We start from the raw sequence: 24186 nt of genomic DNA, 5'->3' as shown, positions 1-24186 counted from the left end.
CAGCTGCATCAGTCACTGAATCACCACATGAAAATAAGTAATGCAATTACTGCCTGATCCTGTTTATGATTTTAAATCAGATTTGTTGCGGAAGAAGTTCCTGGGGAAAAGCTGTGTATTATTCAGTGATCTGTGTGTTTGATCAGTAAACATCAACAGGCTTATTATATAGCAGCTCATTTTCCTCACTGAACTCTAATGAAATATCTTTAATGTCTGTCACTGCTGTTGTTTGAAATCCTTTGTTTCCACAGATGAATTAATGAAATGGTCTTCTCCAAACAACACTGTAATTTTAAAATACATGGACATTCATAATACTTGCATTTTTGAGCATTTTCATCATATATGCACTTTCAATAAATGTACTGTATGTGTGTCAAAAGCAGACAATTTCTATGAAATTAAAAATATTATATCCTAGGGTTTTTCTGTGTCTACAAAATGGCCCTGTGTGGGTGTCACACATTGAGACACGCTTTTTTCCACCTTCTGGCGAAAATAAATGGCAGTGTAGGCCTGCACATGAAATGTGTACTGTACAAAATGTGTTTCCATATTCAGCCACATGAGGGAGCTAAAGCAGCATCATCCATATGAGGAGAGTCATATGTTGCTGTAAAACTTCACCAAAAAATCATCCAAATAAAGAAACAACTAATACAGCAATATAAAATATTTTAAATTCATATGTTGCTTGCAAATACTTTATTTTACCAGAATACACAAATATGGTTGTGCCTCCTTTCCTAGAGTGGTGAACAGAGAGAAAAACAATACACACCACCAGTTACTGAACATACATACACAATGAAAATGCTCAAAAAAAAAAAAAAAAATGCAAGTATTATGAATGTCCATTTATTTTAAAAGCACAATGTTACTGGGAGAAAACCATTTCAAGAATCCATCTCTGGAAACAAAGAGGAATTCAATCACAATCACTATGATTGACATTTTCATTGGCTCATGGTATGTATTGTTTGCTCGTTTTTGGTTAGTAGTGTATGGCCTGTTCAGCCCTGCTGGTGGATGATGAAACTACACTTATCTACAAAGACAAGGCAACGCACTTCTTTGAATGACATTCAAACATATATGTGTAGTCTGGCGAAATAAAAGTGTTTTATAGCAACATGCACAACTGCAAATATTTAAATATGTTATATTTAACCAGTGACTGATTCTTTTTAGATGCTTTCATGATGATGTTGTACAGCAACATGTGTCTCTCCTAATGCAGATGATGCTGATTTAGCTCCCTCTTGTGACTGAATATAGAAACACATGACATTTTAATTGCTCTCATTGATATGTCAGGCCTTTAAACACTGATGTATGGAAATTTAATTTAATTTAATTTAGTCCATTTCAAGGAAAATCTGCTCACTCTGCAGCAATATTTGAAAAGCATCTGGGCAGATATTTTGGGCATCCGTGACCAAGTTCAGTCTATTTGAATGGAGAAATCTTTAAATCTTAAATCCTTCATGAAACTGAAGCTCTCAGGAGCCAAAAGTGTCAAGCAAACTTAAGTTACTTTTGAGTAGAGAATTAGTATCAATCTGCTTTACTATTGTTTTGAAATGTTTTATTCTAGTCACTGATATTATTATGATTGACACTGACAACAGCTGTTATACTGGTGTAAATTGTGTAAATAACAGAGATACAGTTTTCTGTGCTGCGTCCCAATTTGCCTGCTTAGCCTATATTATAGGCTCTATACTATACGCTAATCAATCTTTGGGAAATAAATTGTCACATAACCTGCCTGTATAACATCCTGTCACATCCTCATATAAACTATGTAAATTTTAATAAATTAAATTTACACTACTCAAATAATTCTGATACCTTATTGGAAAAAAAAAAAAATGTTGATTTGTCAGTGTGTCTCTCATGCGATCCTGCTGTGGTCAGAGTTACTGTAGATCTGGAAAGAAATGTGGTTTTATCGTATTTGTAGACAAACATTTTGTGCTCATGAGCATGTCTATTATTGAATGTATGTGCTAATTGTGTACAGGTATAATGTTGAAGGGCTTGTTTTACATTCCCTGCTTATATAAAACTCATAAACCTAAAATTGTAGATACAGATGTTTTCTTTTTTTTTTTTTTTTTTTTTTTTTTTTTTTGTGTAGAGAATGTTTCGGCCTAAAGGTGCATTTGTTTTTGCATCTGAAATACTGCAAAACACACACACAAAAAAATTGTTCCGTTTTTTTTTTTTTTTTGAGAGAGAGTTTTTTTGCAGATTTGCAGGTTTTGAGTTTAGTAAATCTAAACCTTGGTATATATTTTTAAAATCATCTCACCTGATAAAAATGTTTCTGTTTACTGAAACAACTTCTTAAGATTCAATGTAATTTTTTGGTAGGTTTTATTATAAAGTTTTACAGTACAAACAGTGTTTAAATCATTAGCATTTTATCCACAATTTACAAAAGCAATCAGGCCTTTAATACAAAAGTATATGCATGTGGGTCTTTCCTCAAGCTTTTCTTTACTTCTACTGCCATCTGGTGCTCAAAAAGATGACGTGCATCTACAAAACCATTTTTTGGCAGGGGAGGAATATGCAGCAGATTGAATCACAATTTTAAAAAGGTCTAGATTGCACTTTTCTTGAACTGTAATTCAGTTTCAAAAACATGCATCATTCACCTGACCATAAAACCGTTGTTATTATTATGATGTACTTTTCTTCCATTATCACATTCAGCTAATTGAACAACATCTGATGTTCTGTCACATATCATCCCTAGTTGTTTGTTATTATGACTAACATGACTACATTTTAAAAAAAATATTTTTAGTGATTTTTATTCAACTGTATAAGGTTTGATTGTGTACATACAGTATAAAGCAACACACACTTCACACAATTTTGCCTTTATATTATTTATTAAGATTGTATCACTCACATTCAAACGTGTATATATAGGTACATTGTTTATGCGTTACATGTTAAAATAGTTAGGAAGCAAAAGCTGTAACAGTGTTTGTCCACTAGGGGACAGAAAAGATCGGCTAGTAAGATCAGAGGCATATCAATATTTGTTTGAATATTCATCATCAAGCAAATGCTTTTGTCAGATTTAATAAAAAAAAAAAACCCACACACACTAAACACAACGCATGTGATAACATACCAATACTAAAACTGAACAAAGGTGTTTTTTTTTTTTTTTTTCTTCAACATTTTTGCTACAAGTACAATAAGGCTTATTTCAAGTGCTTCAGCTTGAATACAAATGTAGATCATGTGATCTCAGCTTTGGAAACAGACCAATCAATGCTGACCATCAACATAAATCTGGCACTGGTGTTAATTATATATGATAAAAAAGCAAATACAATGGTACACTGCTGTGTTGTCTACAATCACACAAAATCAAAACTGAGAGAGTCAAACTAATACTATGCTAAACAAAGTAACTGGTATGAAGTGTAACATTATTAAAACAACATGAAATTTTTTGATAACATGTTTCTTGATTCATCAAAAACCAAGGAAGCTTTTTACATGCAAGTTTAACAGCTCAGCACACTGATTCATTTCTCACTTTCACTGGACGGATTTTAGAGGCTCATAAAAGCAGAAACATGTTTATGGTGTTGTAGCTGGAGCTGAAATTATGATGTCAGAGTGATTGACACTGATGGGCGGGTCTTATGATATTAAAGTGAGCTTGTCCCCTCCTGCTCATTCACTACATCCACATCCTCTCCATTCAACAATGGCTTTAATTCCTTTGATTCATTTACTCGCTTTCCTGTGGAATCAGAAAGAAAATACAGAGAAAATGACAAATTAAAAACGGAGATGATGTACTGTTGAGGATACTAACTAAAAAAACAATGTCAAGCATTTACACTGTACAAAATCATTTAACACTGTCAGCAGCACATTTGGCTCATTTGATGCCCAATCAATCTAGTTTAAGCACTTTTCTCACAATTGAAAATGACATTATGTTTGTAAACTTAGTGATAAATACAGAAATACAAAGACATCCATTAGCTCAAGTGTGTTCATGTTAACAGAGTTCAAAATTACTACATAACCATCATTCAGATGCTGTTTTATCAGTTCGAAACAGTTTGCTGTGTTACTGAGGAGAAGAATATAATATACATATGAGTGCTAATATAACTAAAAGCTTAATGAAGTAATGTGAGGCAGCAACTTTAATCTCTCTGAATCATTAAAAAATACATTTTTAAAGAATGAAATGATCTACAGAACAAACTCTGAATGGAGTCTGAACATTAAGTAGTTTGAGCTGAATTACCTGCAGGAAAAAACTGAATCTATGAGGAAGAACAGTGATCATTAATACATTGACTGGAGCAACTCACCTCTGATAATAACAAAATATAAATATAAACATAATATAAAGATGCAACATTACATACACTAATACACTTTTACTGTCAAACTATATAAACACTTAACTTAAATAACTATTAAATAATTATTGTTCCTAAAAAAAACTGGCTGTCTAAAATTGAAGTTGCTACATTATAAAATGTGTATATGGAATTTGCCATATAATAATGGATCATTCATTTCTTTACAATTTAAAGGTACACTATGTTATTTCACTGGTCAATCATGGAAGTCTGATGGTTAAAAGCTTCTAGCAACAATAAAACCATGAGAGAAGGGAATTCAGCAACAAGAGCATGTAGAGATTTGGACAACAGGACAACGTTTGAGTGTAAACACACAATATCTGAGAGAGAGCAGAGACAATCAATAATAACATACTGTGTCATACTTGGAATTTGTGTTTTGTATTTCACCTATTCAAGAGCTATCCTTGTATGTACCTGATGTTAAGTTGAGGTAATTTTTAAATATATAATAATAATAATAAATAATAATAATAAATATATAATCCAAATTTTACCTGGCGGTGTTTTACCCCACTGACTATGTTTGTGAAAAAAAAAAAAAAAATTATGTCATTCTGAAAATATAATTGTATTTTTTTTTTTTTTTAAGATAACACAAACTCATGTTGTGTTAAATGTTCTCATATCATATATAACTGTGATGTTCTACAAAACAACAAGCTTAAAACACTTTTTTTCTTACTGCTGAAAATAAGATCATTTACTGTGAAATCCGTTTTCTTTCCGGTTCATCACCAGTTTAAGCTTCATGCTGAAAACTTCTACATCACTCGTCAACACAGTCCATAGTTACAATAAAAATATACCTTGATTTCATCTTGTGGTTACTTTGTGAAAAACAGTAGGGGGGTGTTTTACCCCATTGGGGTGTTTTCCCCCCACTCTACCCTATTTTAAATTAGAATTTATTTTAGAAAGGATAAGTGTCTGTGACCTGTTAAAAATACCAAAGTTTGTTTTCCAGAGATTCATTTTACATGCACAAGAAGCAGAAATCAACAGAACATGAGGATTCACATGGACACATCCAGGGCTGGACTAGGACAAAAAAATCAGTCCTGGCATTTTTTGGTCCAGGTGGCCCACCACCACAAAGGCCAAAGTGTAATTTCCAATTAATACAAATAAGTATGCAACTGTGTACTATATGCTACTATATTATCTCACTTCCTATATCCAGTAAGTGAAGCAGTGTATCCCCACTTCTGGTCCCATCGCAATGCAATGAAAACTCATGTGAGAATCTCTCTTTCCTTTCTTTCTCTAGCTTTACTGCAGTTTACCTGGCTGCTTTTATTCTAAATGACGACACACTGCCTCCGTTTTCACTACTTCCTGACACAACATGGATGAGATGCGTGGGATGAATTAAGGTCCTTCTAAAATATTATGCGGGAGCACGTTCACGTGGAGTTTGCATTTCGAAACAGAGGATGTTTAGGCCTACATCTCATATCACCTGCTGAAATGTTTCTATTAAAATATATTTCTCTTCCAAATGTGCATTTTGAATAATAAATAAATTTAACCTGCTGCAGTCAATTTCGTCTTCTCATTAACAATGTTTTTCTCATCATATTTTATACTCATTTACATTAAAATAATTTTGACTGACAAAATTAACCATGGATTTACTATAGTAAATATGTAGCAACTGTAATATTTTATTAGATTTTTTCCACGGACTGATTTCCATTTGTATTGCCACAGTTTTACTACACATGCCATGGTTAATTTTCATAAGCAGGGTATTAAAATCGATGAATGAATGCGCGGGCGTTGCCTTGAAGAAATAACAATGTTGAACATCTTAGCTAATTAATCTTAGACAGTATAACGCGTTGACAGCGTGACTTTGAGTATTAATTAAGAATTTTGGCATAAATATGTGAATTACATAGAGTGAAATGACTGTGAATGAAACATAACAGAATAAAGACTAAAAGTTAATACAAATGAATAAATATGTTGATTCTGATCATCAGGTCTCACACACACTGCAGCATTGACGCAGTGTGGTGAAATCACATGTTTACAAGCCATGGGTTTCTCAGATCGGTACGTTGGATTAAAACTACAAGTTCCGTTGAGTTTGGAAAATTTTGTGCACAGTTATCATCACAATATTTCTTCGCCTGTCTCTGAAAATGTCTGGATTTTGAAATCGTCCTGCAGATGCTCATTTTAACAGGCTTTTATTCAACTAGTGACTACAGCATACTGAAAAATATACATAACCGGAAGAATCGGTACACTGCTTCGACAAGCGCTTCCGGTGTTCAATTCCGGTGCGATAAAGGTCCATTGAAAATGTTGCCAGTAATCTTAAACTAATTTAAACACAGATTAAAGTACTGGTACTCACAAAATTAAAAAAAATGGTGTGAATAGGCTACCCCATCTCGTTGTTTTGAATAAGAACAAAACATCAGGTCATATTTAAATCTATTCGCTCTGGCCCATGGAAACCTCTGTGAACACACTTGATTTAGCCAAAAAAGCGCAAGGGACGAATTGTCGTTTTATTAAAAAGCGTTTACATATTCTACACTAGTGGCGCTCACACGCATTACGACAGGTTAAATTGCAAACTAAAATTTAAAGTTAAACTGGATATTTTACACTTGTACTGTACATCTTGGATCTTTGTAGCATTAAAAGCATTTCTCTCAGGACAATTGCTCTTTAATTCACTTACTGTCATTTGTTTGAAATCTGAATGAATAAACTGCATGAAGCCAAATGAGATCAGATCAGATCATGATATTGTTGTAAAGTTTAAGATATTCAGCACAAACAACAGATTCTCACCAGTGTCTTTTCTCAGTTCATTAACATCTACGTAGTGGCTGTCACCATCTAGAACGAGAGAAATACAAAGACATCCATTAGCTCAAGTGTGTTCATGTTAACAGAGTTCACACAGACAGAATCTCCAACAGTCACTGCCTCATACTTTATTTCACATCACAGCAGCACACAGAAACAAAAAAATGAGGACATTATTACAAGTCAGTAAAGTTTCATAAAGGATGTTTGTGTGTGTGTGTGTGTTCATATATACATGTACAGTACATACAGTAGCAGTTCTGGCTTGGTGCCTTAAGTAAAATAAGACACGTCACTCCCAAAAGATATAAAGATGCAACATTACATACACTGATACACTTTTATTGTAGAACTATATAAACACTTAACTCAAATAATTATTAAATAATTAATATTCCTAGAAAACTGGCTGTCTATAATTGAAGTTGCTACATTATAAAACGTGTATATGGAACTCCAGTGTTGGGGAAAGTTACTTTTAAAAGTAATGCATTACATTATTGAGTTACTTCCTAAAAAAAGTAACTAATTACGTTACTTAGTTACTTTTTATGGAACGTAATGTGTTGCGCTACTTTTGCGTTACTTGGGCAAGGATTGCTTGTTTGTTTTTAATATAAAAAGCTCTAGTTTTGGCAAATGTAAAAGCCTTTTCACACAAAAGCCTCAGGCTATGAGAAAAGTAAATTCACGTCTGTACAGTAGACTACAGAAGGAAAAAATGTCAACTCTTCAGCAATAAAAAAGGAAAACAAATGTTAGATTATATTGAGTCATTTTTGCTTATTAGTATGGTTGATTTGGATCATCGTAGGAAGGCAGCAAAGACATTGGTTAATACAATGGAATTAAATGCATAAAGGATATTTGTATTATTTAACATATTTAATTATTGCAGGTTTGTGTCATATTCCGAGTTGAAAACTGAATCTGTTTTTTGTGAGTGAGATGAATTAATGCATGTTCACATTTATTCTAGAACTAACAACTTACTCCCGATTTCTCTCAACATGGGAACAGGAGAGCTTTTAATCAATAAATTGGGGAAAAAGTAACTGACGTTACTTATTTGAAAAAAGTAACTCTGATATTTTCTTGTCAATTAAAAAGTCAATTAAATTGTCAATTAAAATGCATTACTTTACTAGTTACTTGGAAAAAGTAATAATATTACGTAACTCGCATTACTTGTAATGCGTTACCACCAACACTGTGGAATTCACCATACAATAATGGATCATTCATTTCTTTACAATATAAAGGTACACTATGTTATTTCATTGGTCAATCATGGAAGTCTGATGGTTGACAGCTTCTAGCAACAATAAAACCATGAGAGAAGGGAATTCAGCAACAAGAGCACATAGAGATTTGTGAGAGCACAGGACAACGTTTGAGTGTAAACACACAATATCTGAGAGAGAGCAGAGCCAACCAATAATAACATACTGTGCCATACTTGGAATTTGTGCTCTGTATTTCACCTATTCAAGAGCTATCCTTGTATGTACCTGATGTTAAGTTGAGGTAATTTTTAAATATATAATCCAAATTTTATTTAACCAACTAGTTAGAACTCATTTGATGGAAAAACAAAGGATTTGATGTTCAGAACAGAGTAACTTCAGTAATTGCCCATTGTCCCCTGGGGGTGTTTTACCCCACTGACTATGTTTGAGAAAAAAAAAAAAATTATGTCATTCTGAAAATATATAATTGTATTTTTTTTTTTTTTAAGATAACACAAACTCATGTTGTGTTAAATGTTCTCATATCATATATAACTGTGATGTTCTACAAAACAACAAGCTTAAAACACTTTTTTTCTTACTGCTGAAAATAAGATCATTTACTGTAAAATCTTTTTTTCTTTCCGGTTCATCACCAGTTTAAGCTTCATGCTGAAAACTTCTACATCACTCGTCAACACAGTCCATAGTTACAATAAAAATATACCTTGATTTCATCTTGTGGTTACTTTGTGAAAAACAGTAGGGGGGTGTTTTACCCCATTGGGGTGTTTTCCCCCACTCTACCCTATTTTAAATTAGAATTTATTTTAGAAAGGATAAGTGTCTGACCCGTTAAAAATATCAAAGTTTGTTTTCCAGAGATTCATTTTACATGCACAAGAAGCAGAAAACAACAGAACATGAGGATTCACATGGACACATCCAGGGCTGGACTAGGACAAAAAAATCAGTCCTGGCATTTTTTGGTCCAGGTGGCCCACCACCACATAGGCCAAAGTGTAATTTCCAATTAATACAAATAAGTATGCAACTGTGTACTATATGCTACTATATTATCTCACTTCCTATATCCAGTAAGTGAAGCAGTGTATCCCCACTTCTGGTCCCATCACAATGCAATGAAAACTAATGGGAGAATCTCTCTTTCCTTTCTTTCTCTAGCTTTACTGCAGTTTATCTGGCTGCTTTTATTCTAAATGACGACACACTGCCTCAGTTTTCACTACTTCCTGACACAACACGGATGAGATGCATGGGATAAATTAAGGTCCTTCTAAAATATTATGCGGGAGCACGTTCACGTGGAGTTTGCATTTCGAAACAGAGGATGTTTAGGCCTACATCTCATATCACCTGCTGAAATGTTTCTATTAAAATATATTTCTCTTCCAAATGTGCATTCTGAATAATAAATAAATTTAACCTGCTGCAGTCAATTTCGTCTTCTCATTAACAATGTTTTTCTCATCATATTTTATACTCATTTACATTAAAATAAATTTGACTGATAAACACCATTACAAAATTAACCATGGATTTACTATAGTAAATATGTAGTAACTAATATTTTATTTGATTTTTTCCACGGACTGATTTCCATTTGTATTGCCACAGTTTTACTACACATGCCATGGTTAATTTTCATAAGCAGGGTATTAAAATAGATGAATGAATGCGCGGGCGTTGCCTTAAAGAAATAACAATGTTGAACATTTTAGCTAATTAACCTTAGACAGTATAACGCGTTGACAGCGTGACTTTGAGTATTAATTAAGAATTTTGGCATAAATATGTGAATTACATAGAGTGAAGTGACTGTGAATGAAACATAACAGAATAAAGACTAAAAGTTAATACAAATGAATAAATATGTTGATTCTGATCATCAGGTCTCACACACACTGCAGCATTGACGCAGTGTGGTGAAATCACATGTTTACAAGCCATGGGTTTCTCAGATCGGTACGTTGGATTAAAACTACAAGTTCCGTTGAGTTTGGAAAATTTTGTGCACAGTTATCATCAGAATATTTCTTCGCCTGTCTCTGAAAATGTCTGGATTTTGAAATCGTCCTGCAGATGCTCATTTTAACAGGCTTTTATTCAACTAGTGATTACAGCATATTGAAAAATATACATAACCGGAAGAATCGGTACACTGCTTCGACAAGCGCTTCCGGTGTTCAATTCCGGTGCGATAAAGGTCCATTGAAAATGTTGCCAGTAATCTTAAACTAATTTAAACACAGATTAAAGTACTGGTACTCACAAAATAAAAAAAATGGTGTGAATAGGCTACCCCATCTCGTTGTTTTGAATAAGAACAAAACATCAGGTCATATTTAAATCTATTCGCTCTGGCCCATGGAAACCTCTGTGAACACACTTGATTTAGCCAAAAAAGCGCAAGGGACGAATTGTCGTTTTATTAAAAAGCGTTTACATATTCTACACTAGTGGCGCTCACACGCATTACGACAGGTTAAATTGCAAACTAAAATTTAAAGTTAAACTGGATGTTTTACACTTGTACTGTACATCTTGGATCTTTGTAGCATTAAAAGCATTTCTCTCAGGACAATTGCTCTTTAATTCACTTACTGTCATTTGTTTGAAATCTGAATGAATAAACTGCATGAAGCCAAATTAGATCAGATCAGATCATGATATTGTTGTAAAGTTTAAGATATTCAGCACAAACAACAGATTCTCACCAGTCTCTTCTTCATTAACATTCACATACGGGTCTTCACCATCTAGAACGAGAGAAATACAAAGACATCCATTAGCTCAAGTGTGTTCATGTTAACAGAGTTCACACAGACAGAATCTCCAACAGTCACTGCCTCATACTTTATTTCACATCACAGCAGCACACAGAAACAAAAAAATGAGGACATTATTACAAGTCAGTAAAGTTTCATAAAGGATGTTTGTGTGTGTGTGTGTTCATATATACATGTACAGTACATACAGTAGCAGTTCTGGCTTGGTGCCTTAAGTAAAATAAGACACGTCACTCCCAAAAGATATAAAGATGCAACATTACATACACTGATACACTTTTATTGTAGAACTATATAAACACTTAACTCAAATAATTATTAAATAATTAATATTCCTAGAAAACTGGCTGTCTATAATTGAAGTTGCTACATTATAAAACGTGTATATGGAATTCCAGTGTTGGGGAAAGTTACTTTTAAAAGTAATGCGTTACAATATTGAGTTACTTCCTAAAAAAGTAACTAATTACGTTACTTAGTTACTTTTTATGGAACGTAATGTGTTGCGCTACTTTTGCGTTACTTGGGCAAGGATTGCTTGTTTGTTTTTAATATAAAAAGCTCTAGTTTTGGCAAATGTAAAAGCCTTTTCACACAAAAGCCTCAGGCTATGAGAAAAGTAAATTCACGTCTGTACAGTAGACTGCAGAAGGAAAAAACGTCAACTCTTTAGCAATAAAAAAAAGGAAAACAAATGTTAGATTATATTGAGTCATTTTTGCTTATTAGTATGGTTGATTTGGATCATCGTAGGATGGCAGCAAAGACATCGGTTAATAAAATGGGATTAAATGCATAAAGGATATTTGTATTATTTAACATATTTAATTATTGCAGGTTTGTGTCATATTCCGAGTTGAAAACTGAATCTGTTTTTTGTGAGTGAGATGAATTAATGCATGTTCACATTTATTCTAGAACTAACAACTTACTCCCGATTTCTCTCAACATGGGGAGAGGAGAGCTTTTAATCAATAAATTGGGGGAAAAGTAACTGACGTTACTTATTTGAAAAAAGTAACTCTGATATTTTCTTGTCAATTAAAAAGTCAATTAAATTGTCAATTAAAATGCATTACTTTACTAGTTACTTGGAAAAAGTAATAATATTACGTAACTTGCATTACTTGTAATGCGTTACCACCAACACTGTGGAATTCACCATACAATAATGGATCATTCATTTCTTTACAATATAAAGGTACACTATGTTATTTCATTGGTCAATCATGGAAGTCTGATGGTTGACAGCTTCTAGCAACAATAAAACCATGAGTGAAGGGAATTCAGCAACAAGAGCACATAGAGATTTGTGAGAGCACAGGACAACGTTTGAGTGTAAACACAATATCTGAGAGAGAGCAGAGCCAAACAATAATAACATACTGTGCCATACTTGGAATTTGTGTTCTGTATTTCACCTATTCAAGAGCTATCCTTGTATGTACCTGATGCTAACTTCAGGTAATTTTTAAATATAAAATCCAAATTTTATTTAACCAACTACTTAGAATTAATTTGATGGAAAAACAAAGGATTTGATGTTCAGAACAGAGTAACTTCAGTAATTGCCCATTGCCCCCTGCGGGTGTTTTACCCCACTGACTATGTTTGAGAAAAAATAAAATAAAATTATGTCATTCTGAAAATATAATTGTACTTTTTTTTTTTTTTTTAGATAACACAAACTCCCTTATCTACAAGCCCAGCTGTTCTCATCATATACAACTGTGATGTTCTACAAAACAACAAGCTTAAAACACTTTTTTTCTTACTGCTGAAAATGAGATCATTTACTGTGAAATCCGTTTTCTTTCCGGTTCATCACCAGTTTAAGCTTCATGCTGAAAACGTCCACATCACTCGTCAACACAGTCCATAGTTACAATAAAAATATACCTTGATTTCATCTTGTGGTTACTTTGTGAAAAACAGTAGGGGGGTGTTTTCCCCCACTCTACCCTATTTTAAATTATAATTTATTTTAGGAAGGATAAGTGTCTGTGACCCATTAAAAATACCAAAGTTTGTTTTCCAGAGATTATTTTTAAATGCACAAGTAGCAGCAAACATGAAGATTCACATGGACACATCCAGGGCTGGACTAGGACAAAAATAAATAAATAAATAAATAAATAAAAATAATAATAATAATAATCTGTCCTGGCATTTTTGGTCCAGGTGGCCCACCATCACATAGGCCAAAACTGTAATTTCCAATTTATAAAAATAAATATGCAACTGTGTACTATACGCTACTATAACTGAAAATATTGCCAGTAATCAGTTGTTGAATATATCAATATATATAAAGAGAGAGAGAGAGAGAGAGAGAGAGAATGCAACCTTTATAAGAATAAGAGAGGAAGGTGGAGAACAAGTTAATAAATTATGATTTTTTTTTTTTTTTTAAACAGATTAAAGTACTGGTATCTTTAATACTGAAAGTGAAGTATTTGAATACACTGCAAACTCACAAAATAAAAAAAAAATGGTGTGTGAATAGGCTACCCCATCTCGTTGTTTTGGATAAGAACAAAACATCAGGTCATATTTAAATCTATTCGCTCTGACCCATGGAACCCTAGTAGTTTGATTCTGAATTAAACATATTTTTAAAGGAAAAATGATCTGAACAATCTATGAGGAAGAACAGTGATCATTAATACATTGACTGGAGCAACTCACCTCTGATAATAACAAAGTATGTCTTTATCTTGTTTGTGTCTCCTTTACTGCTGTGGATCTTCAGTTTATAACATCCAGCATGTTTGAATTTAGAATTCTTGATTTTCAGATTTCCAGTCTGTTTTTCCAGCTCCAGACTGTCTTTGAATATCCCATCAGGACCATCATATGTCTTGTTGATCTCTCCTTTGATTGTAGCTATGGTTGATGTCTGCTGATTTTCATCTCTAAACAGCCACTGCATCTCATCATCTTTTGGTATTTCAGTAAGACCAGTGATAAGATGGACAGAATCTCCCTCAATCCCTTCATCATACTCCACTTCACAGCAGCACATAGAAACAAAGAAATGAGGACATTATTACAAGTCAGTAAAGTTTCATAAAGGATATGTGTGTGTGTGTGTGTGTGTGTGTTTTCATATATACATGTACATGCAATAGTGGTTCTGGATTATTTGGTGCCCTAAGCAAAATAAGACACGTCACTCCCAAAAGATATAAAGATGCATTACATACACTGATACACTTTTATTGTAGAGTTATATAAACACTTTCTGTATCAGGACATCATAAAAAAAATATCTGGTCCTTGGCAGGTCTTAAAATTTGGAAAATAAATCCTCAGATAAACATCCTCACATGACATATCACACAGTGTCATTATTTATTTAAGAAAAATACAGCCAAGAGGGAAAGGCTATGTGTGACAAAGTTAGGACACTCTATAATTCAGTTGCCTGTAGATCTACTTTTAGCAGCAATAACTTGAAGCATTCATTTTCTGTGTGACTTTATCAGTCTCGCACATGGTTCTGGAGGAATTTGGACCACTCTTCTTTTCAACGTTTTCAACGTCAGAATGAGCTCTGGACTTGGACTGGGCTATTGCAACACCTTGATTCTTTTCTTTTCAGCCATTCTGTTGTAGATTTGCTGGTGTGCTTGGGATCATTGTCCTGTTGCATGACCCAATCTTGGCCCAACTTTAGATGTTGGACAGATGCCCTCACATTTGACTCTAGAATTGTTTATTTTGTATATTGTAAAGTTATTGCTATTTTGTACATTGTCTGTCAAGTATAATTGTATATTGTTCTTTTTATTATATCTTTTATCATGTCTAGTCCTGTCACTGTCATTCTGTTGCACTGTGGAGCTTGTCTCACTACAACAAATTCCTAGTGTGTGTAAACATACATGGCAATAAAGCTCACTCTGAATTCATTCATTCATTCAGAGAATACTTTGATATACAGAGGAGTTGATGGCCAGGTCCAGGTCCGGTGAATACAAAACAAGCCCAAAATGATCAGCCCTCCTCCAGCATGCTTGTCTTTTGGTATAAGGTGTTTGTGTTGATATGCTCTTTAGGTTTTCACCAAACTTGGTGCTGTGATTTATGGCCAAACATCTCCACTTCGGTCTGGTCTGTTCAAAGGACATTATTCTAGAAGACTTGTTTTTGTTCAGATGCAACTTTTCAGAACTAAACTGTGCTGCAATGTTTTTGTTTGTTTGTTTGTTTGTTTTTTGTTTTTAGATAGAAGGTGCTTTCTTCAGCCAAGGCCTCCAAACATGCCATTTTTGTCCCATATTTTTCTAATGGTATTGTCATGAACTTTATCATTTAACATGTTAACTGAGGCCTGTAGAGTCTGAGGTGTAGTTCTTGGGTTGTCTGCCATTTCTCTGAGCTTTACACGGTCTGATCTTGGGGAGAATTTTCTGGGACGTCCACTCCTGGAAGGAGGTGTCTGTTTTAAATGTCTTCCACTTGTAAATAAACTTCAAATTGTTTGTAAATGGACGTGTTACTCTTCTCAGATTAATGGCAGCAACAATTGCTTCTCTAAGATGATTGCTGATGTCTTACCTCCTTGGCATTGTGTTAACACCCTGAAGGCTCCAGACCAGCAAACTGCCAAAGCTCATGCTTTTATAGAGGTGTTTTGACTTGTTGATGATCAGTTAATCAAAGGTATTTGATTAGCAGTGCTTAAAGATTAGCAGTGCATAATGACATGGTGCATTTTCTCATGGGCTGTTGTTCATCTGAAGTTTTATTTTTGAAATTTTAAGACCAGCCAAGGACCAGTTTTTTTTAATGATGTCCTGATACAGTAAACCATGAAATTCAATAGGGTCCTCTTTTTCACATGAAAAAGTCATACACACACATGTGCATGTCAAAAAATTAGAATATTGTGACATTTTTTTATTGTAACTTATTTTAAAAACTGAAACTTTCATATATTCTAGATTCATTATATGTAAAATAAAATATTTCTAAAGTTTTTTTTTTTTTTTTTCAAAAAATCCAGTATCTCAAAATATTAGAATATTTTCTAAGATCAATCAAAAAACGGATTTGCAAAAAAAAGAAAAGTTCAAGTTTTTTAAAGTATGTTCATTTATGCACTCAATACTTGGTTGACAGCACATATTACAGAAAATGACTTGCTCCTAGCACAAATTACAGCATCAGTGAAGTGTGGCATGGAAGCAATCAGCCTGTGGCACTGCTGAGGCGCTACTGAGCCTTCAGATTATCTGTATATTGCTGGATCGACTGTTTCTCATTTTCCTCTTGAAAATATCCCATAGACTCTCAATGGGGTTCAGGTCAGGCATGTTGGCTGGCCAATAAAGCACAGTAATATCATGGTCAGCAAACCACTTGGAAGTGGTTTTTGCTCTGTGAGCAGGTGCTAAAGTCCTGTTGGAAAAGGAAATCAGCATCTCCATAAAGCTTGTCAGCAGATGGAAGCATAAAGTGCTCCAAAATCTCCTGGTAGACAGCTGCATTGACTTTGCACTTGATAAAACACAATGGACCAACACCAGCAGATGTTACGGCACCCCAAATCATTACTGACTTCAGAAACGTCACACTGGACTTCAAGGAGCTTGGATTCTGTGCCTCTCCAGTCTTCCTCCAGACTCTGGGACCATGGTTTCAACATGACATACAAAATTTACTGTTACCTGAAAAGAGGACTTTGGACCACTGAGCAACAGTCCAGTTCTTTTTCTCCTTATCCCAGGTAAGATGCTTCTGACATTGTTTCTGTTTCAGAAGTGGCTTGGTTGCCCTTTTCCTGAAGACGTCTGAGCGTGGTGACTCTTGTTGTGCTAACTCCAGCTTCATTCTGCTCCTTGTGAAGCTCTCCCAAGTGTTTGAATCGGCTTTGGTTGACAGCTTACTCAAGCTTGCGGTCATCCCTGTTGCCTGTGCACCTTTGCCTACCCAATTCCTCCTTCCAGTCTACTTTGGATTTAATATGCTTTGATACAGCACCCTGTAAACAGCCACCCCATTCAGTAATGACCTTCTGTTACTCTTTTTGTGGAGGGTGTGAATGATTGTCTTCTGGACCATTGCCAAGTTAGCAGCCTTCCCCATTAGTGTGGCTTCAAAGAACAAGTGATACCCGGAATTTATCCTATAGAGAGGGTCATTTAATGAAACTCAAATGTAAATATTCTAATATTTTGAGATACTGGACTTTTGACATTCATGAGCTGTAAGCTGTAAAAAACCTTTTAAATGTTCTACTTTTCATGTAATGAATATATGAAGGTTTCATTTTTTTTTTAAATAAGTTATAATAAAAAAACTGAACTTTTTCATGATATGCTAATTTTTTGAGATGCACCTGTATATATATATATATATATATATATATATATATATATATATATATATACACACACATATACAGAGAGAGGGAGAGCGAGAGAGAGAGAATGCAACCTTTAAAAGAATAAGATAAGAGAGGAAGGTGGAGAACGTTAATAAATTATGATTTTTTTTTTTTTTTTTAAACAGATTAAAGTACTGGTATCTTTAATACTGAGAGTGAAGTATTTGAATACATTGCAAACTCACAAAAAAAAAAAAAAAAAAAGGTGTGAATAGGCTACCCCATCTCATTGTTTTGGATAAGAACAAAACGTCAGGTCATATTTAAATCTATTCGCACTGGCCCATGGAAACCTCTGTGAACACACTTGACTTGCCAAAAAAGCGCAAGGGATGTATTTTCATTTTATTAAAAAGTGTTTACGTATTCTAAACTAGTGGCGCTCACACAAATTATGACAGGTTAAATTGCAAACTAAAATTTAAAGTTGAATTGGATATTTTACACTTGTGCTGTACATCTTGGATCTTTGTAGCATTAAAATCATTTCTCTCAGGACAATTGCTCTTTAATTCACTTACTGTCATTTGTTTGAAATCTGAATGAATAAACTGCATGAAGCCAAATTAGATCAGATCATGATGTTGTAAAGTTAGAGATATTCGGCACAAACAACAGATTCTCACCAGTCTCTTCTTGCTCCTCCATCATGTACATGTCTTCATTACATACATTAAAACCACCTAGAACCAGAGAAACACACAGGCATTCACTAGCTCAAGTGTGTTCATGTTAACAGAGTTCAAAATTACTACATAACCATCATTCAGATGCTGTTTTATCAGTTCGAAACAGACAGTTTGCTGTGTTACTGAGGAGATGAATATAATATAAATATGAGTGCTAATATAAATAAAAGCTTAATGAAGTAATGTGAGGCAGAAACTTTAATCATTATGAATTATTAACAAATATATTTTTAAAGAATGGAAATGATCTACAGAACAAACTCTGAATGGAGTCTGAACATTAAGTAGTTTGAGCTGAATTACCTGCAGGAAAAAAACTGAATCTATGAGGAAAACCAGTGATCATTAATACATTGACTGGAGCGTCTCACCTCTGATAATAACAAAGAATGTCTTGTTTGTGTCTCCTTCACTGCTGCGGATCTTCACTTCATAACATCCAGCATGTTTGAATGTAGAGTTCTTGATGATCAGATTTCCAGTCTGTTTTTCCAGATCCAGACTGTCTTTGAATATCCCATCAGGACCATCATATGTATTTGGGATCCCTCCTTTGATTTTAGCTATGAGAGTCAGCTGATTTTTCTCTCTAAAAAATCCACTGCATCTCATCATCTTTCTGTATTTCAGTAAGTCCAGTGAGAAGACGGACAGAATTTCCCACAAACACTGCCTCACACTTCACTTCATGCCACAGCAGCACATAGAAACAAAGAAATGAGGACATTATTACAAGTCAGTAAAGTTTCATAAAGGGTGTGTGTGTGTGTGTGTGTGTGTTTGTGTGTGTGTGTGTGTGTGTGTGTGTGTTCATATATACATGTACAGTACATACAGTAGCAGTTCTGGCTTGGTGCCTTAAGTAAAATAAGACACGTCACTCCCAAAAGATATAAAGATGCAACATTACATACACTGATACACTTTTATTGTAAAACTATATGAAAAGGAAAAAGGAAAGGACGTGACCCATACTCAGAATTTGTGCTCTGCATTTAACCCATCCAAGTGCACACACACAGTAGTGAGAAGTGAACAAACACGCATACACACACCATGAACACACACCCGGAGCAGTGGGCAGCCATATTGCTATCGCTGCGGCACCCGTGGAGCGGTTGGGGGATCGGTGCCTTGCTCAAGGGACTCACTTCAGTCGTGGTATTGAGGGTGGAGAGAGCGCTAGTTATTCACTCCCTCCACCTTCAATCCCTGCCGGACCTGGGACTCGAACCCGCAACCTTTCAATTACAAGCCCGACTATTTAATAAATATTAAATAATTAATATTCCTAGGAAACTGGCTGTCTATAATGTGTATATGGAATTCACCATATAATAATGGATCATTCATTTCTTTACAATTTAAAGGTACACTATGTATAGAAGTCTGATGGTTAATAACTTCTAGCAATAATAAAACCATGAGTGAAGGGAATTCAGCAACAAGAGCACATAGAGATTTGTGAGAGCACAGGACAACGTTTGAGTGTAAACACACAATATCTGAGAGAGAGCAGAGACAATCAATAATAACATACTGTGCCATACTTGGAATTTGTGCTCTGCATTTCACCTATTCAAGAGCACACACACACAGTAAACAAACAAACACACACACACACAGCTATCCTTGTAGGGACTCTCCATAGGCGTAATGGTATTTTATTCTGTAAAAGCCATATTTTCTATCATCCTACACCAACCCTACACCTAAACCTACCCATCACAGGAAACATTCAGCATTTTTACTTTGTCAACAACAACCAAAAAAACTAACTCTGTATGATTTATAAGCTTTTGTACCCATGGAGATCTCAATTTAGGTTTGTGACATGGTGAGTGTGTGTATTCAGGTTAAAGTCCCAACCAGTTTATATAAATCAAACGCACACACACCGTGAACACACAACCGGAGCAGTGGACAGACATTTTTGCTGTGGCACCCGGGAAGCAGTTGGGAGTTTGGCGCCTTGCTCAAGGGTCTCACCTCAGTGTTAGTACTGAGGGTGGAAGAGAGTGTTGGTCTCTTGCCAGTACTGAGACTCAAACCTGCAACCTTTGGGTTACAAGTTCAACTCTCTATATTGTATTTTTTTTTTTACATAACACATACTCCCTTCTTCAAGCCCTACTGCTCTCATATCATATATAACTGTGATGTTCTACAAAACAACAAGCTTAAAACACTTTAAAGCTTAAAACATCAGGTCATATTTAAATCTATTTGCACTGGCCCATGGAAACCTCTGTGAACACACTTGACTTAGCCAAAAAAAGCGCAAGGGACAAACTTTCATTTTATTCAAAATTGTTTACATATTCTACACTCGTGGCGCTCACACGCATTATGACAGGTTAAATTCCTCCGTTTCCCCTTCTGAGGAAGATTTTATTAACTAAAATATAAAGGAATTGTGTCCAAATTATTTTACTATTATAGTTGCAGTTCTACCCTATATTTTGCTGGACAAGCACATCCTGTGTTATTGTTAGGGGCCCACTGGTGAAGCCATAGTATGGGAGATGGTCGAGCACAGTTTGCCCTTATTTGGAGAGTTACTAGTAAAACCATGCTATAAGAAACATCTGTCTCCCTCATAGTGTTTACTTTAAGGACCCCCCAATAATTTAGGTTGACATGCTTGCGTGAGAAGACCAGTATAAAAAGCTATCCTCAACCAAGTAAAGATCAGTTCTCTATAGACAACTCGGCTTGATTGTTTCGGCAATAAAGTCTATCTTTTGGCATCAAAACCCAAGACTCAAGAGTAATTCTTTGACGGGGAAGAGGGGAAACCACAACACTTCTTGTTATCAAGCTCCTTAACAATTAAACTCCTCTCCTCCTCCTGCCTGTCCCTTTGGCCCGCATCACTCACAGCAGAGCAAGCCTGTTCTTGATAACAAAGTACTGGTTATGTACTGGCCCAAAAGTGCGTGGGCCCACCGGGAAAATACCCGATATGCCAGATTACCAGTCCAGCACTGGACACATCACATCACACACCTACAGCGCTTCTGCGAATGGCGAAAAACATAATAAATCTAAGCTATATATATAATAGATGAATAGGCCTATACGATACATATTTTTACTTAATTAACAAAACGAGAGAAAAACTGTGCAACAAGTAGCTATAGTATGCAGAGTTTTGGTTCATTTTTTGTGCTGCGTGAAAGGAAGGTAGCTGAAAGTGGCATCCTATTTTTCATTATATTACAAAAGCATAAAGATTTGTTTTTTAATGTAATTATACACAAATACAAGAAAACCATTTACAGTTTGTCTGTATGACTAGGAGGAGTCATTTCGACTGTTAGAGGGTGGCACGGGGGAGGAATCAAGTGATTGAGACGGCACAGCACACGCGAACACAGTTGAGCATTGCTAACTTGACAATGCAGCCTTTCCATTACCATAATAAAATACATGGAAAAACCACACTGCTTAATCATTATCAAAGTACTGCCATGATATTATGCCAAACGATTTGTTTTATGTGGATATTGGAATGCGAGTGAAATACAAAATATGATACTTTGGCATTCAAATACATCTCGAGTACGGAAACATTTGGATTTGTGTCGTATGAGAGACCCAACGTTAGTTTCAGTTTCGCTTCAGCCTAAATGAATTTGTTTTGGTTAGTCGTTTATATAGCCTAACTTCTTATATTTTTTATTCTTGTTCTTTTCTGAATACTGTTAAATTGAAAAGATTTTTTTTTTTTTTTTTGTGGAGTGAGGGGAACTAAAATCGGTCAAAATTCTTGTTAACCGGTTAAAATGAGCATCCCTAAGCTTTATAAATGCAGGTTAAATGATTTATTCTTAATTGGTATATTAATTTCCTGCTCTGCCTTAAGTCAGATGCCATTAGATCAAGAATGTGTGCATGTGAACATTGTTTCTAATGTCTACACACAAATCATGCAGATTCTGTTTTATCAGTGATGATCTTTACACTACTGTGTAAAAGGTTGAGCTAAAAATGAAATTCTGTATAAAACATTAAATGCATCTCTAACTGACATTATCCTCTAGTGTTAGAGATGATCGTTATATGCACAGGAAATGCATCAGACAACTAGCACAGGTCTTGAGTCCTGGCTCTTCCATAAACACTGTGCAGAAACTTTTATGCAGTAATTTTATTTTTGGGAGCTTTGTCCATTTGTGTTTATGTGGTTATATGCCAATATAGACCAATGGAGTGATTTTTTTAACAAGCTTTATGATAACCAAAGACAGAAACACACTAAAGACTGAAATTATCTGAAAAACTGAAAGAAGTCTAATAATTAAACAGTCTGAGTTGAATTCACTTCAGAAAAAAATGAATGTATGATGAAGAATGTGATCATTATTACACTGACTGGAGTGACTCACCGTCCATAGAAAGTTGAATTTTTTTGTATAAGGTTTCTCTGCCTCTTCTGATCTTCAGAGTATAAAGTCCAGAGTGATCAGTGTTGATGCACTTGATGATCAGTGATCCAGTCAACTTGTCCAGCTCAAGTTTGTTCATAAATATCACACCAGGACCATCATGTGTAGTCATCTCTCTGGTCTCTTTTTTGATTTCAGCTATGGGAGTGTCTTCAGCTCCAAACCACCACTGTATCTCATCACCTGTCTTTATTTCAGTATCAGGTTTTAGAGTGACATTATCTCCCGGAAACTTTGACACTGACAGCAGCACATAGAAACAAAGAAATGAGGAGATGATTATTGAGTTTGCATGAACATGTCATTATCATTTAAGGACTAAGAGGATACTGTGTGATTCTTCATAGGTGCTTGATAATCACTTCATCTTCCTGATGACTTTAACTAAACATCTGTAACACTTTGCAAAAATGTTGCACGTGTTAACATGGATTAACTGGTTAATAAAAAATTTTCCACTGAAAAAATAGGTTTTAGTCAAAAAAACAAACTTGTTTTTAAACTGTTTTTTCAGGTAAATACTAATATGTATCTTTTATATCATCATATAACCAAATAAAACATTCTGTTGTTTACTCGCCCTCATTCGTCTAATGAATGACAAGATTTTGAAGAATCTTCATGCAGCTTTTTTCCATGTAATGACAGCTTATAATGGCCTTCACAAAGTTGCCTCCACAAATGACATTAAAGACTCCAGAAAATGAGTCCATGTGCTGCAAGTCTTCTGAACCCAACAGCTTTATGTGCAGTTTAAGTGTTTGTTTGCTGAAACTCTTTGCTGTAATTCACAAATATTATCTTCCATACTCAAACACGTGTCGAGTTCACCTATGAAACATTCAGTCAACTAATTCCCTCTTTATGTTTGTAGCTCAAATAACTTTTGTGTTGCATTTCAGAGCTTTAGTGAACGGGAAGATGATCAGTGAATAATTACTCAAATTTCTATCTGTTCACACACAACATCACATGAGAAAACTTTGAATATAGTAAATGAGTCACATGATACTTTTATGATGCATAACACTTACCAATACTCAAAATCAATACTAAAAACTACTGTTGTATAGAAAAGAGCTTCATAATGTATATAATATCTTATTTCGTATTTGAAGAAATAGTCATATGCATTTGCAATAAAGGTGGGTAAACAATGAATGTATATTTTAGAATAAACTATTAATTCATAGGAATAAATAAACCACAATAACTGACCAGACATGTTTAGATATAAACACTCTCTCCATTTCATTTTCTTGGTTTTCAGTTTTGAGTTTCTGTATTAATAGTCTATGACGTTTAAATGAACAAGGAATGAAGCTACACACAATGATACAAACAAAAGCAAATGTGT

General features: G+C 34.6%; 1 protein-coding gene across 2 annotated transcripts in view; it reads right to left on the bottom strand.

Annotated features, from left to right (window-relative positions):
* LOC127161739 (uncharacterized) overlaps positions 1–22911 on the bottom strand; it is a 27264-nt gene extending 4353 nt beyond the window's left edge. Inside the window, exons 1-7 of one of the 2 annotated variants that reach the window (XR_007827167.1) lie at positions 22770–22911; positions 18750–19062; positions 18316–18372; positions 13984–14304; positions 11224–11265; positions 7239–7286; positions 3493–3781 (exon numbers count right to left, since the gene is read on the bottom strand). Coding sequence is in view for 1 of the 2 variants with exons in the window: in XM_051104453.1 (XP_050960410.1) it covers positions 3687–3781; positions 7239–7286; positions 11224–11265; positions 13984–14304; positions 18316–18372; positions 18750–18993 (807 nt within the window). In the remaining variant the exon portion in view is untranslated. Of the gene's footprint in view, positions 1–2799; positions 3782–7238; positions 7287–11223; positions 11266–13983; positions 14305–18315; positions 18373–18749; positions 19063–22769 lie in introns of those variants that run through there. The other variant, XM_051104453.1, reaches the window with a different exon arrangement.
* Between the last annotated feature and the right edge of the window lie 1275 nt (positions 22912–24186).

This window comes from Labeo rohita, unplaced genomic scaffold (assembly GCF_022985175.1).
Source record: "Labeo rohita strain BAU-BD-2019 unplaced genomic scaffold, IGBB_LRoh.1.0 scaffold_722, whole genome shotgun sequence".
NCBI classification, from domain to species: domain Eukaryota; kingdom Metazoa; phylum Chordata; class Actinopteri; order Cypriniformes; family Cyprinidae; genus Labeo; species Labeo rohita.
The sequence above is the reverse complement of the archived record's forward strand: the minus strand, read 5'-3'. Positions and strand labels throughout refer to the sequence as shown.